This window comes from Melanaphis sacchari, unplaced genomic scaffold (genome assembly GCF_002803265.2).
Source record: "Melanaphis sacchari strain LSU unplaced genomic scaffold, SCAv2.0 Contig4_pilon_pilon, whole genome shotgun sequence".
Lineage (NCBI taxonomy): Eukaryota > Metazoa > Arthropoda > Insecta > Hemiptera > Aphididae > Melanaphis > Melanaphis sacchari.
In genome coordinates this window covers 11,109,641-11,126,292 of record NW_020271335.1, presented here as the reverse complement: position 1 = coordinate 11,126,292, position 16,652 = coordinate 11,109,641, and the positions used below count along the sequence as shown (strand labels likewise).

Below are 16,652 nucleotides of genomic sequence, written 5' to 3'. Positions count from 1 at the left end.
TTGTAAAAGTTCACGCAGAAATATTTATTTATTGTTCGAACGCATTCAAATAGATTTAGTAAACAAATCTTTGAAGTAATTAACTTCGAGTTGAAAATAAATGATGTGACATTTTTTAGGCCGTAATAAATATTGAGTGTGAGCATGATTTTTTTTCTTTCAGTCATTTTAAGTAATACATACTTAGGTACATTTAACAATCACGAAATCTGTAAATCTCATATTGTAATTATCTAATCGTTTCGTTACCTATTATATACATTGAATTATTATTATTATTTGGCAATTTTTCAAAAACCTACTTTCAGTAGGTGTTAAACTATTTTTACTTCTAAATTAATTGATGTTTAATGATTAATGAATAATTATTGTTGTATTATGTTGTATTTATTTATATTCTTAAATTATAATTAATACTTAGTAATTTTGAAATCAATTCTGTTTTCAAGTTTTTTTTATTTTACTCCCATAATATCGTACTTGACCCGTTCATCTTATATCCTATTTACATGTAACATGTTATATTATGTCTTTGCTTTTCATAGTTCTATGTCATCACTATCAGTATTAACAATATAATATGTATATAAGCTGCTGATTCATTATACAAGTATAACGTGATGTCCCTGGATACAATCGATAATAATTTAGACACATTCTAATCAAAGGTATCAAAAATTCTTCAAAAAATATACAGTTAAGGTTCAGAAATTATAAATAAAATACCAAGTAATGTATTTCTATTGAAGTTATTAATTATATTCTATTAGTATATTAGTAGACTCGAATAACTAAAAAGCGTATTTAATTATTGGATATCACTGTTTTGGATATTATTCAAACAATTATAAAAATAATATATAAAGTTTTCGATTTAATTTATTTAACTTTTTTACTTAATTCGGCAAGTCCAAATTCGAATTATCAAAAACATTTTATTTAATGATTGTTAGTTGTTACCATGATTACTTGTAAATGTATAATATTATAATAACCGTAATACTTGACTGTATTAGTTTTAGTTTATTTTAAATAATTAACATACACATTTACAAAAATTAATTAAATCCTCACTATTCTTACAAAAAAAAAAAAAAGTAATAATAAATATGGTTACCGTAAATATATGAACGTTTTGAAACGGTATTCTATGATATTAAACAAAAGTAAAGGATCAATTAATATTTCAATTAAATAATTGTTATTCATATATATTTTTATTTTTATGTTTACATGGTTACCAACTACTTAGTATATAATAATATTCTATAACATTGTATATTATTATTAAATAAATCATACAAATTGAATTGGTATAGATACGATAGATAAACTCGTAAAGATAAAAAACGGATTAAAAAAAAAATTTTTTTCTTGCTATTAATACACAAATTGAATAACCTAAAACTAAATAAAAGACATTTTATTTCTAATGAATTTAATTTACAAGTATATAATATAATAAAAGATACACATACATTTCTTTTAAACAATAAAATATTATATTATACACGCTTTTATTCTTTTCTCACTTTGAACACATATTGTAATTTATTTCTAAATATATAATTATTTCCGTCCTAAACCACATTGAGATTGTAGTTTATACATTCAATATAATCTGCCCTATTGTAGAAACACGTAGTTCTTTTTAATATTCACGGTCAATATTCAGCCCTACGTGTCGTATTTTCCAGTGAAATGAGTACTCAATCACCCCCGTTCTTCAACACTTGCAAAAGTTTCATTCAAAATCATTGAATCATAACATCATATGACACGAGTTTAAAGATTATATATTTCAATAGACGTAATAAAAAACTTACTCACGAACATTTTCGTTATTAAAAATGCACTCTCAAATGCTTAATTCTTTTAGTTTCGAGTTACGTTATGGTACAGTAGCTTTATTAAAATCAGGAAGTCAATAGTGGTATACACATACTCGTATATTATATAAATATAATGTATTTATTTTTCGACGTTATACCACGAATAAATATATAATATATAATTTATATCATAAATCTTGCAATGTATAATTATTAATTAAATATTTAAAATTACTATTTAGTAAAATGTTTAGAAATTATCAGAAAAATCTAATAAAAAGATCTGTCGTTTATTAAAACATTTTTAAAACATACATCAATACTTTTATTTAGTTGAAAAAATTATTTTCTTTGATTCAAAAAAATAAAATTATTATCGTGTAATATGCTATGAGCAATCTTTAAGTACTTAAATTTTGTAATCCTAAATATTTATATAATATTAAAAACAAATAATAATTTAACAATTTATAGGCAAGTTATTCTTTCGAAACAGTAGTTCTTTATTTATTTTGATTATGATAGTCATAATATCGGCCAATTTAGAAAACAAGTCATCTTACAATGTCTATAGTTCGAAGATCTACTTCACTGCTTATATTATTACATTGTTGATATTAAATTTTATTTTAATAAAACAGAATATTTTTCTAAAAATGCATATGATCATTAATAAATAAATATCGATTATCGAACAAATGGTTATTATTTATCACTATTTAAAGATTTCAAAGTTTGCACAAAAAATCACTACTATTTCATTCATGGGCGCCCATAGGTAATATTTTAGAGGGGGGGGGGTCAAAATAAAAAAAATTTCGAATGTAAGATAATAAAGATTTAATATTATTTTTCACATATAAATGTATACACTATACATGCATGTTATATTTTTATTTGTATATATATATATAGTGTATTAATATAATAATTGTCATATAAATAAATAAATTAATAAATAATAATTGCCATACGAATAAATAAATAAATAAATAAATAATAATTTTAATAAGTATATAAAAAAATAGAAATTAAATAATATAATTAAGTATATTATTCGGTATCAGTAAATAAGAACTGTAAATTTCTTCGTTTTATTCCAAACATATTAATGACATCTTGAATGAAAGTATCCTTGTTTGCGTTAAGTTGAAATATTTGTAGTACCTATATTGTGATCTTTATAGATTTACCACAAATTATCTGCGATAAATTATTTTACGTATAGGTTATACAGACTACAGAATACGACCTATCTATGATGTTAATATACGATAACAATGAGTATATTTTTATATTTATTTCATATATTAAAAGTGATTTCAACAAATAATTTGCCTCGGTAATAAGGTAATATTGTGGTAATATTTTTTCCAGGGAGAGGGCAAGTGCCCTGTCCCCCCCCCCCCCCAATGGGCGCCCATGATTTCATTCCAATTATCTGAACATTACCTATAATAATTTATAAATACTTAAATAATATAGCTAGATAGGTAATAATAATATAATACATTATGTATTATATAATATGTTATAATTATGTAGATGAAAAAAAAATATAATTTTATTTTAAAATGTTTACGTTAGTAATTTTATTAGAATATTCCACTTCCAAAATAAAAATAAAATTAAATTAAAAATATTAGTCATTATCGGTAGAAAAATTGACTATGTATTGACGTGTATTCATATTATTAAATACTAATAATTCATACTTTGGAGTTTGAATTATATAAAAATAAATGTCTTTTACAAAATTCTACCGAATCATTGGACACGTTTATAATTAAAATAGAATTATTCTGCATATTGTATTAAGTAGTAAACGGTTATAGGTGTGCACAGTTGTAGACTAGTATTGATAGAAACAATAATTGATGATTAATAAATACAATAAATGATAAATTACAATTAATAATAATAATAATTATTATTATTATTATTATTTTAATAATAGATTAATATTCAAATTTGTTTATACTATTTATAAATTTATGACCATTGGTAGTATGTAAGACGCACAGGTACCTAATATATATAGCCCGTATACCTACAACTATTACGTATCGTGACATATCGGTACGTAACTGATGTCCGTCAACTATATTATGTACCTACTCGCGATCGTATGTTACAGAAAAATTTCGATTTTTATTTTAAGAATCGCGTACCTATGTTCATAATATCTACTGTACGACGCGGTGCGGCGTAACAGGGGATTTTCGTATCATTTAGAACGCGGAACGAAAACCCATCACTGCCACCGACGTCGCAGAGATACCGTAGATCGATGACGACTTATCGCAAGCGGGTCATTCGCGGACCCGCAAAATATCGTTATTACATTATTATATTGTATATACCTACGCCAAACGTGTTTGGCACGTGCATGCCAAGTCTTCGGTAATCGGTATACCTCCATAATATTATCGTGCACGCGCACACTGTTTTCAGTCGGCGCATCTCATTATAATACCTCTGTAATCATTATAGTTGTCGTCGAAGTCGCATTAAATGACCATCGTCATCGTTACCGCCGGCTCACAGAAAACTTCACTCGGAACAGTCGGAACAATAATACAATAATGACCGATCGGTTCCGGACGTACGACAGCGAATGCAGCGTGAACGGTGTAGGCGATCGTCATCACTGGCCGGTCGCTTTCGGGGCCCCCCGCCGGCCAAACAAAAAGTTTACGACAGTTCGGAGGCCTGTTTCACGAGGCAGCGAAGGACCGGAAGTCCGCAAACCGGACAACGGGATGCTGCTGTCGTCGTCGTCATCACCGTCGCTATTGTCGTCATCTTCACCGTCGCCATCACAGTCGCATTCATCGACATTGTCCACTCCATCGACTACACATTTCTACTACGAACCGCTTCGTCGTCCCAACCCCAACAATGTCAAAACCTGTGAGGCCATCGAATGGGAAGTCATGTCAAAACACTTTGCCAGGTGAACAATACACTTGTACCTATATTTTGTATACAGACTACTGTAGTTTTTCTAGGACTGACCACAAAAATATGTACTGTACTTTATATGGTGGTGGGAGGAGGGGTGGTTGATTGGTCAGGGTGTGAGGATTGAGTATAAATTTGTATAATGAGTGGCTCACGATTAAATGTTATAATTTTGTCATCTAATTTTGAAAAAGTTTTCAATCTATACAAAATTTGATAAAAATATGTGTTCGTATCAAATTATTAATAGGTGCTTACTATAATTATAACCAACTACAGCACAGATTTTTACCGTTGCTTGCAACCGTGTTTTCTCAAAAACAAACAAATTTTGATTGAATATGAATAATTTTTACCATTTCTGATTCAACTACTATACCCATTGAATGCTATAAAATATACCCTATAACCTATATTTTATTATGATGTTTGAAATGACCCACAATATACGTGTGTATTTGTTAAATCATATTATAGTATATTTTTGGAGAAATATTTAATTTGTTTGATTTCCAAAACTTACGACAACTAAGGTTATCCACAACAACCAATACTACGATAACTTTGATAAATGTACTATTTCTGGAGTCAAATTTTATCTGTGGACGTCGGAATATGCGTTATAATGTTGGTAGATATTACAAATTACAAATCAACAGTTGTCATTTATACTTCCCATGTTAGATAAGAAAGGTTTATTGATGTTCTACCAGATTAAATCAGCTAATGTCACAATTCAGCAACTACATTGACGAGTAAAAATGTTTTTAGTGATAGTTTTTACTTATTTTTAAAAATTTAATGATATTCCATTTATCTTTACCTTTTTTAAGACAAACAATTAAAATATTGTGCATGATAATTGTTTCTTTACATTACTCATTGATTTTAAAAGTTATAACTCAAGTATTAATTATGAATTTAAATACTTGTAATTTAATTGTATGATATTTCAAAATTAACTAACGATATGGAATCGTATTCATAAATAAACATTGGAGTTAATGTTTTCTTAGAGGAGAGTATAAAAACGTTTTAAATATTTTAAAATAGGGTATAGAACTTTTATTATAGTAAGAACAGCTGTCTTGTAACTAAGAACCTTGGAATTTGGTTCTGTTCTATATAGTTCATGTCAAGTGTTCCTCGCCATTGACTGTATATTATACACTGTAATGGATATGTTAAATTTAAAATCAATGATTAATCATTGTTTATGAAAAAATTCTGATTGTAGATGATTTGTCAACATATATTTCTTAATATATTTTATAAAAAAAGCTATTGATAATTTATTTTTCTATTAGTAATACGGCAGTAATAGATTGAACTAATTTTTGTCAAAAACAAATTGCATATATATATATATATATATCAATCGCTATAAGTAAAATTCACGAAGAATCTAACACCACATTTTCAAATTTTATAAATGAGCATTAACATTTTATCAACCTTTAAAGAAAAAATAATTCTATATTTTTAATCCAGAATAAAACAAATTTTAATAAATATTATAACTTTATATGCCTATAAAAGATTCAGTTTTTTGATTAACATTACAATTTTTATTTATTTGAGTTTGACTTATACCTGTTTCAACTGAAATTTCAGTGTATGAAGTGTTATAAAATCAAACGTAAATTATTATCATCACATTTTCTATTTATTAAATACGATCTATGATGTTATTTTCTATTATTTTGCAAGCAAATCGTGTACCTTTAAACCTTTATTTAACCCATATTGTACTATATTATTGTAATATATTATGATATTGTTACGATACAGGTTGCCACCATTTATCAAAGAGAAAAATTCGAAACAGTTCAATAGCGGACATTCACAAACAAACTTACCACAACATCATCATTTACAGTATTACAGCGATCTGCACAAATTACACCAAGTGGCATACGTAAGTACTATTGTAAAAAAAAATAATAATAAACAGTACGAAAGTTATATTGAAAATATAATGATCTGATTAGTACACGGAGTTTGTGTCGCCGTTTTCGTATATAGTAATTATCATTATCAAAAATTAACTAATATTGTCAACGACTCGTTAATATCATACACAGGCCACCAGAAACACTAACGCTAGAAAACCAGTGACGGCGGCAACGGCTGCAGCTCATCAGTCGTGCTGCAAACCGTGGCAATGGAGCCCTTACGGAGGACCTGCTGGGACGTTTATGAATGCGTATTACCTATCTGAGCCACAGAGGTATGACAATCACGCTAAGAACGTTATCCTGGAAGACTCATTAATACAAGTAGATGAAACAGACAAAGTAATGTACAATATAATATTATCACAATTACTAAAATTATATTTGTTGGTAATAGCATACTATTATAATGTTACATACTTATATACATAGACCAGCTTTGCCTATAGTAGGTTCTAAAATTATACGCCGTGAGCAGGGAGAGGTTAGAGAGCACGAATAAATGACTGAGTGGATGATTTATAAACGCAATTATAAATACATATATTTTCATTTTTCTTAAAATATAGTTATGTTAATAAATTACTGTATCATGTATTATATTGTTTTATATACACGATGACTTTAAAAACATTTAGATTAATTTGATGATGCTATTGCCTATTTATATCACAAACCTATTCATATTTTTTTACGGTATTTTGGTATTTACTTGAAAGTTTGTAACAATAATACCTATATGATTTAAATATATACTATAATATAATTAATATAATAATTTAATATAAATAATATTATAAGATTAACATAATGGTTTTTGCAAAAATTTATTCAGCATATCGTTTATTGTTAATCATGTATAAGATAAATTGAACTATAGTAATGATAATGATTTATCTATGAAATAAAACTTTACACTAATACATTGCAGTGACGAGGTATAATCGTATCTATACCTACTATTTTTAGTTTGGTGTACATTCTCCTTTTTATAGGTATTTACTTTTGTACATTTATTTCACTTTAGTTTATTAATTAATTTTTGACAATAAATAAGTTATTGAACATATATCAATACTGTAATTTTAATTTATATTATGAGTTATAATTTATTTAGTACCTATATAAGGATATAAAAATTCTGAATATGTGAAGTTCTGAGCTTCTTGCATCCTCTTTTAAATTCTACCTGGTAAATAAATGATATAAATCGCTGGTGATAATAATATTATGATTTATGATATATATTTATACATCGCAATTATGTCATATTATAATAAATATCTTTATCATTCCATCATCATTATTGTGACGCGTTTCAGCTGTCGTCGAAAGTCTGGCACACGTACTTGGACAACCGTCAGTCCGAGAGCGTTTACGAAACAAAAATGGCCATGTGGCGCAGGCTGTCGACACTAATCAAAAGCTGGGCGCCCGGTTGTGGTCTATACCTGGTCGGGTCTACGATGAACGGTTTCGGCGGTGACGTAAGCGACGCGGACTTCTGCTTACTCACTGGCTGCACGGCGGCTACGGGGGTCAACGCTGGCGTTCGACAGCATCGAACCGTGACTGAGGAGCGACACCGGATATGTGCCGTCGAACGGCTCCAGTGGCTGATGGCATTGCTGAACCATGAGCGTATCAACGGAAAAGTAGGTACCTCGGAAATGCGCATCGTGTACGCCAAAGTTCCCATACTCAGGTTTCGGTGGATCGGTTCCGGCGACGAAAAGATGGACGTGGACTTTTGTTGCAACAACGTGGTGGGCATCCGCAACACCCATTTGCTGTACTGCTATTCGAGGCGTAAGTTAGACATATTTTAAAATTGTATTCATATTAAAATATCTCGGACGTATGTAGTTTAATAACTAACTACGCTGTTTTATAATTTAACAGTTTTATTTTAATACTTAAATATAGTTTAAAGAAACTATCATATGAGAATTTAGAAACTATATAATATATGGTAATCATTATGTAAAACTAATATTTTAACCATGGTAAAGTGTATGGTAATTTGATTAATATGTAATATTCGACTATATATTATAATTTATATTATAGTTCGGTGTAGTAAAATAATTAAAAGTTGTCCTTACACTAAAACCTCATAATGTTATGGACATGGGTAATGCTTAATTCAATGGCGTATTGGAATTCTCGAATTCGACTAAGGGAGATGAAACGTTTAAAATGTATTAATACAACTCTAGTTACGGCAGAGACTTCAAGCCCACGTATTAATTAAATTCTTGAGTTTTTGATTTAAATGTTATAATAATTTTAGATTTTGAGCAGGACAATGAATGTAATAGTTGTATAACGTGTTTTTTTTTTTTTGATAGGGAAGAGGGAATGTAAAAATATTCATTTTTTTAAGAAAATATTCTTCAATTATCAACTTCTAGGGAATTTTCTGATAGAAAATTTGATTTGGTTTGTCATAAGTAAAAGTTGTCTAGTACTTTTAAAAATATTTTAGAAAAACAAATAAATTATAGTGACCAAAAACTTAAAGCAAATACTAAATTAAAATTAAGACTCTTTCCACTCGGAATCATTTTTAGGAATACCCTCCGTTTTCTGATTGTTTTCCTCAAATACGTTACTGGTTTAATATATTATTATAATATGTACAAATAATAATTTATTAATATTTGCAAAACTTACTACCATACTAAATAAAGAAGCTGCATATCCATATGTGATGATGTATATTTATTATTTTTTATTTTAATACATAACCATTTTTGTTCTGCACCACCACATATCGTGTTGTAATGGTTTTAATGGTTTTTCAGTCGATTACCGTGTAAGGCCATTGGTAGTAACCATTAAATTGTGGGCGTCTAGTCACAACATTAACGATCCGAAAAAAATGACGCTTTCCAGTTACTCGCTGGTGTTGATGGTTATCAATTTCTTGCAAAGTAAATAAATAAACTTACTAAAACTAATAACTTAGAGCCCAGATTTCAACTCAAAAGGTATTATTTTTTAGTCTAAAATAATACATTTTAAGTACATACTACTTTTAATGTAATAGATGTTTGAAAAGTGCAAATTTCATTTTTCATTTTTTAACATTTTTATTATACAAGATTTTTGTAAATTAAAAAATTAAAAATATTATATTATGAATTATTGTTTTCTTAATATCTGATTTAATAGTTTTCAAATATTATTTGTCTATACCTAAGTAAGGTATTTTGTTTTTATATTATTGCTAGTTTAGTTAAGATCAAGAAGTGCTGAAATCTCCGTTAATTAAACCGTTGTTTTCCTATCACTTATAGAGTTATTGTGTGGTCATTTTTTAAAGACATTGCATTTTCGGTGATTTTCTAGAACATTTTTTGATAGATTTAAGGTATTTAAATCTGGGCCCTACTCACAAGTAATAATGTGTAATAATTACAACATTTTACGCGATGACGATGTATGATATGTATTATTTTAATGACAATCGTTTCAACTGATGATAATAACGCATATCATTCATGGTTGGATCGTTCATTAGTCGTCGTGATCTATATTAAGTCTGTATGAAAATTATAAATATTATATGTATATTTATATATATATATTATGCTTGTGATTCACAGGCGTCAAACCGCCCGTGTTACCGTCGCTGCAGTGCATCTACGGCATGAAGTTCTCGGCCAACACCGACATCGAATTCGTGCACATGCACGAACAGTTGCCTAGCAGTGGTTGGAGAAGCGAAAACAAACAGAGCCTCGGCGAATTGCTTTTGCAGTTTTTTGAATACTATAATGATTTCAAGTAAAAATAATATATTATATAATATAGTTAATACTTATTAGTTTGTGCATGTGTTAACTTATTTTTATTATAAATTACTATATATTATCGATAATTGATGTGTATACCGAGGAGTGAGTGCGAGAATAATAGCATATATAACTTTAAAAATAGATGAAATATTCTTGAAATAAAATAAAGAAAAGCAATTTTAATTATTTTATTTTATAAAATTATTTCGTTTAAGTGAATGTTGGGGAAAATATTAGATCCAATAAGAATAAATATTTAAACACATCATATTTAAATTATAATATGTACATATATATAATGTATTAAACATTAATGTTGTCATATAGGTTATTTAAGAAATATTTTATGATATCTAAACCCTGGTATTTATATTTTTTCAAACATTTAAACTGGATATAAAAAATTAAAAAATGCTTTTAAATTATTTGGCGGTATTCTATATAAAAATAAGATAATACTATTTTTTAAGTTTTATGTTATATACAAGATATTCAATATATTTACGATAATACCATGCACCTAACTACGTGTCTAAATCACAGCAGGTTTTTAAAATTAAAAAAACATATTTTCATTATTTTAAATTTTTATTAATTTCAAATCATTATTATTATTTTTATTTTTTATTTAAATTAACACATTTCTTAAAATATAGTCCCATTCACTTAAATACATTAGATAAAAACAAATACTTAATTTATATTATTACTTACTATTTCAAATTATACCTGATATTAAACTATATATATATATATGTATTATGTATCTATTTTTAGTTTTTATAAACACGCGGTGTCTGTGAGAATGGGATCACCGATACCACTAGAAAGCTGTCGGATGGCCGATGCGGCAAAAAACAATCCGGGACAATGGAAATTCATAGGAATCGAAGGTTTGTACCAAAAAGATTATTATATGTTATCGTTAAATTTTATAAAATAATAATTTTACAAATCTGTAGACATTATGTAGTTTATCATGCTATTGAAAAATATAAAAGTCTTAGCCAGGGATCTATAAGAACCCTTCTCGGATCCCCCCTCTGATCCAAGAAACAAGCAAACATACTTCTTCAATATACCTATAGGAAATATTATAACAATAAACATTTCTTCAATCACATATAAATACGAGTATAATATAAATCATGCAGTAATTTTTGCCATGTTCGTCATTTAAAATTTATAAATATTAAATAAATTACATATTTGTAAAATTATAAATTAAACAATTTCTTTTACAACATTTATTTTTATTAATAATGATCGTAAAAATTGCTTAAAAACGATAGAGTTTTGTACATTTATTGACTTTTTGGAGCTTTTAAAATTGGTAATAAGATTACCTTAAGATCTGAAAATGTAACTCAAACTTTATTTTAATATATACCTATATTATATATATAGTTTTAAATACTTTTAAAAGTTTATGGTAACTTTGTTTTGGTTTAGCTTTTTAATATATAAGCTATAAAAAAAAACTATATCGATATATTAATATAATTAATTAGTACGAAAAAATTAAGAAAATATTAAATTCAGGTATGATTCAAAATTCCCTGATTCTTGCGCTCTAGATCCGGCGCTGATAATACATTTTAAACATCGATTTTTAATATAAATATATGTTTAAATGTTTTAAATAAACATAGCTACTCCAAGATTTTTACGCTGGATTTGTATCTTTTAAAAGTTAGAATGCTGTTGTCAGCTAACACGTTAGGCTAGGATCACACTATGCGTTTTGTCGGTTCCCGATCAACCGGAGCCAAACCGCAACACTCTAAAATAAAATAGGTTTAAATATAAAACGCGTTATCAGGGCCAGACTAGACCGATTTGCGGAACCGATTAAAAACCGTCGGGAAGCGACCGCAACGTGTTGCGGCCCAACCGTCCGGTTGCGTTTCGGGATGTAAAGCACAACACATGCAATGCAATTTGTCCGATCACATTTGTGCGGATTATCGGTAACCGAAATTGAAAATTTTATGAATAATTAATAATTATTTTTAAATTTAAATAATTAAAAAACTTAAAATATATTTGTAATATACATATATATATTATATTTTATTTATATTATAGATGTATATTATTATTTATTAGCATAATTAGTTGATACACGTTTTAAATAAAAACAAATAATTCTAATTACACAACCTTTTTATTATTTTTTTACTTATAATACTAGATACATTTTGTTTAAATAAAAAATCAGTTTAAAATTTAAATTTAAATTAAAAACGATTTTCGGGCTTTTTAATCTCATTTGTATGTATTCGGTTACCGATAAAACGCACAGTATGATCGATCGTCCCGATTGCGGTTAATCGGGATAGTATTTTTCGGTTGCCGACAAAACGCATAGTGTGATCCTAGCCTTATTTATCCATTTCCGTCTAATGTATTAGAAATTTAAAAGTATATAAAAAGTAATTAGTTTCTTATAATTAATAAGGGCGTGATAAAGATCGCATTTTTATTAAATGGCATCAAGTTGATTCTTCAAAGTCATCCAAAATATTTAATTTTTATTTATCCATACTTTAGTCGTTTATTGTTAATTGTCATTGTTCTTAATATTATTATTTTTTTTTTCAGAACCTTTTGAGAAAACGAACACAGCACGGTCTGTGAATAACCATAATGTATTTGCTCAAATCAAAGAAGCCATTAGTAATAGTTACAATCGATTAAAAGAAACGATGTCATTGGATTCAATATTTTGTTAGTTTGTAAAAAAACAAGCCCGAAAAAGAACAAAAAAAAAAAAAACAAAAAAAAATTATAAAACTACAAAATTACTAGAAAAAAAAACTTATAAAAACGACAAGAAAACTTCGTGTGGCTTTCGTCTGACGATATTTATATAGTGTATACTTAATTATTACGAAAGGAAAACTCGAAATTACCGCGTGATAATACAAAAAAAAAACGTACAAAAAGTATATAAAATAAAAAAAAATTGTCTTAGCGAATACAAAAATTTAGAAAAAAAAATTGTTCGAATTTATAGCACTTAAGTATTATTATATTATATTATGTATTGTTGAATTTATATTTAAAAGAAAAAACCATCGCATGCACGACATCTGTCGAATATACCTATAACTTTTTAATTTGTTACTATTGTTATATATATATATTACTTAATATTATTATGAAAATTAAATATGGGCTCTTATATAATTACTATAGGTATTGAAAAATATTTGCTAGCGCGATCCTGCACTATTTAGTTAAATTAATCACTGTGTTGACTACGATGTATTTTGAATTATACGTATAGATTCTATAGTAACTTTTGCGTTATTATAATAATCATCTTTATTAATAAATATTTTTTTCGAACAACCTGAAAAAATTTTGTTAATTTCATACAATTGTAGTTTAATTTTATTACGACTTGTACGAATTGTGACTATCAACTATCAAGCCTTGCCGGAAAGTGTTTAGACTACAGAACTGTATTAAAACTAAATCTTTATTACGATATTATATAGTATATACATTATACATTGATTATAGAATAGACTATTTTATAATTAATGATGTACCAACATTATTGTGTGTATTATATATTTTATTTTTGTCAGATTATTGACTTTAACAGCGGGAATTTTTTTCTTTATTTACCTATTTTATTGGTAAACAATAATGTTTTGCATTAATACATGGATGTTTACATGATGTATCGTAATCCCAATCGGACTTTTAAATGCGGCGAGCAAGATAGGGAGTGAGTGTCGGAGGCGTTATTTATAATGCTCCCTGAATGAATCCAAAAAAAAAAATTCACTTTTGATCATGAGTCTTAGTATTACCCAACATATATAAACAACATACTAGTATACTACTCAAAATACCCAAGTATAACTGTAAATTAAAATTGATTTCTACCAGATTATTTTTGTTGGACACATTGAAAATATGTTTGTTAAAACTAAAATGCTTGACGTTTTTATAATCGTTATCAGCTTATTGCATTTAATGTAGCCAATAATATTTTTTTGAATTTTTGTATGATGTTGGAAAACTTTGTTATATCCCTGATTTAGAAAATTTAAATTGTTGCAAAGATTTGGAAATACATTTGTTAGAAAATGACAAAAAAGATTTAAATGTTTATGATTTATATGAAGAAGTATTAATTTTCCGCCGTTTTATTGATAAAAATACTACACTACTTTCAGTACTATCTGAAATTTAAAAAAAAAATAAACAAACGTATTTCCCAACTTGAATATTGCTTTGCAAATTATGTTAACAATTTCGCTTACGTCACCTGAAGCAGAGAGAAAATTCTCAAGATTAAAACTTATTAAAAAATATTTACGAAGTACCATATCAAAACAAAGACAATTTTTTTTAAGCTTCCTTTATAAAATAAAGTAATTACTTATAATAATGATTAAGATGATAAGTTTATTTTCTATGCAAATAATATGATAATACATATTTTATCATTGATTGTTTTTATTTTTATTTACATACCTATAATAATATAATGTACAATAATTGTTTATTTAAAAATCGATAGACAAAATTCCCTTTTGAATTAAATATATAATTTATTAATTTAAAATGTAAATGTAATATATAAGATAGGAATGATGCCGGCATCGGTACAAGGTATACGCGATCTGCATATTATTAGAAAAATGTGTTTAGTATAAGCTTCATAACCACATTATGGTAAAAGCAATTCCTCAATTTTGTAAATAACGAACTTGTAAAACATCATCAAAATAATCAATTGTAAAATTTGATTGAATAACATGTGGTACCTATACCTACTGATGTAATATATTATAGACATATTATAGTCTTATATGTTTATTGATAAAAGGAAGATTGATCTAATTTTTAGTTTTAACGATGAAACAAGAGTTATCAATAGTAAATATTATTTTTTTAAAGGAAAGTGACGACTTAAAGGCTTCAAACAAAAATACACTAAAATAACATAAGAGAATGAATGATTATTTTTTCAGAGAATTAAATGGGCAAGACTGTTTTCGACCAAAAACGTACCCTTCCATTTTCGGCCGATTCACTTTTTGATCAAAACAAAATTTTATGTAATGTATGTAAAAAAATAAAATAATTGATAAATAATTTTTTATAAATGTAGGACAATTGAATAATTATATAATTTTGAAAATGATTAAAAGTATAATTTTCTACATTTTATTTTACATAACGTTATGCATTTTATACTTTTTATCATTTTCAGAATTATATAATTATATAATTGCCCTAATTTTACAAAAACTATGTACCTACCAATTATTTTATTTTTTTTTACATAAATTATTTAAAATTTTGTTTTGGTCATAAAGGGAATAAGTGTTTTTTTTTTAAATTTGGTTGAAAACTGAAAAGTGAATTGGCCTTACAAAGAAGGGTACGATTTTGGTCAAAAAAGGAATCTACCTATTTTAAATTTGGTCGAAAAGCGAAGAGTACGTTTTTGGTTAAAAACGGCCATGTCCAATTAAATATTTTATTAATATTTATTTTGACATAAATAGAATATTACCTACATATATTCAAGAAGTAACAACCAAAACGAATTATGCTTGTTTTAGTATTGCAATTTGCAAGATATACAAGATAAATAATGTAACGCAGCAAAAAAATTATTTGAGAGAAGATGGAAAGTTGGCTCTGCTATACTGCAGATATCATTTAAATTTAAATTTATTCTGTGGTGATATTAGCTGATAAACCGTATTCATTCAGAATTGTCATTCGTATACAACGATATATCATTGAATTTAAATTGAGCACATTCATATAACTATAACCCACTCAACATTTACTAAACAGCAGAGTAGAACCCATTTGCCCATATTTTAATATATATTTAATTTTATTAATTAATTTATGTTCCTACAATTGGATGTGAAGAAGGGAAATAGTGCTGTACTTTATCATATGATAGAATTTACATAAATGCAGCATCGTACCTACATATTGTTTATTAAAACTCGATAATTTAATATAAGTTTTTCATATAGTGTTTTTCTTTGTATTTATTTACGAAATCTTAAAAGTAGGTAATGTACGAATATTGTCAAAATCACACATGT

The 16,652-nt window shown here is 26.8% G+C and overlaps 1 protein-coding gene across 2 annotated transcripts; it reads left to right on the top strand.

The window, feature by feature from the left end:
- The first annotated feature begins 4,143 nt into the window (after positions 1–4,143).
- Positions 4,144–13,342, top strand: LOC112598777 (poly(A) RNA polymerase gld-2 homolog A-like). 2 transcript variants are annotated; one of them, XM_025345383.1, is made up of 9 exons: positions 4,144–4,242; positions 4,326–4,788; positions 6,588–6,714; positions 6,881–7,093; positions 8,074–8,560; positions 9,559–9,687; positions 10,363–10,543; positions 11,332–11,447; positions 13,159–13,342. In XM_025345383.1, the coding sequence occupies exons 2-9, from the start codon at positions 4,418–4,420 to the stop codon at positions 13,287–13,289; spliced, it is 1,755 nt and encodes a 584-aa protein (XP_025201168.1). In that variant the 5' UTR covers positions 4,144–4,242; positions 4,326–4,417; the 3' UTR covers positions 13,290–13,342. The 2 variants fall into 2 exon arrangements, with proteins under 2 accessions (XP_025201168.1, XP_025201167.1); XM_025345382.1 differs by having other exon boundaries at positions 4,165–4,788.
- The last annotated feature ends 3,310 nt before the right edge of the window (positions 13,343–16,652 follow it).

What these genes read in the sequence shown, in the direction of transcription:
- LOC112598777 (XM_025345383.1), top strand. Translation starts at nt 4,418, where the DNA reads ATGACCGATCGGTTCCGGACGTACGACAGCGAATGCAGCGTGAACGGT. An exon ending in GCTGTACTGCTATTCGAGGC is followed by an intron (nt 8,561 to 9,558) that starts GTAAGTTAGACA and finishes ATGGTTTTTCAG; the next exon opens with TCGATTACCGTGTAAGGCCA. An exon ending in GAATACTATAATGATTTCAA is followed by an intron (nt 10,544 to 11,331) that starts GTAAAAATAATA and finishes ATCTATTTTTAG; the next exon opens with TTTTTATAAACACGCGGTGT.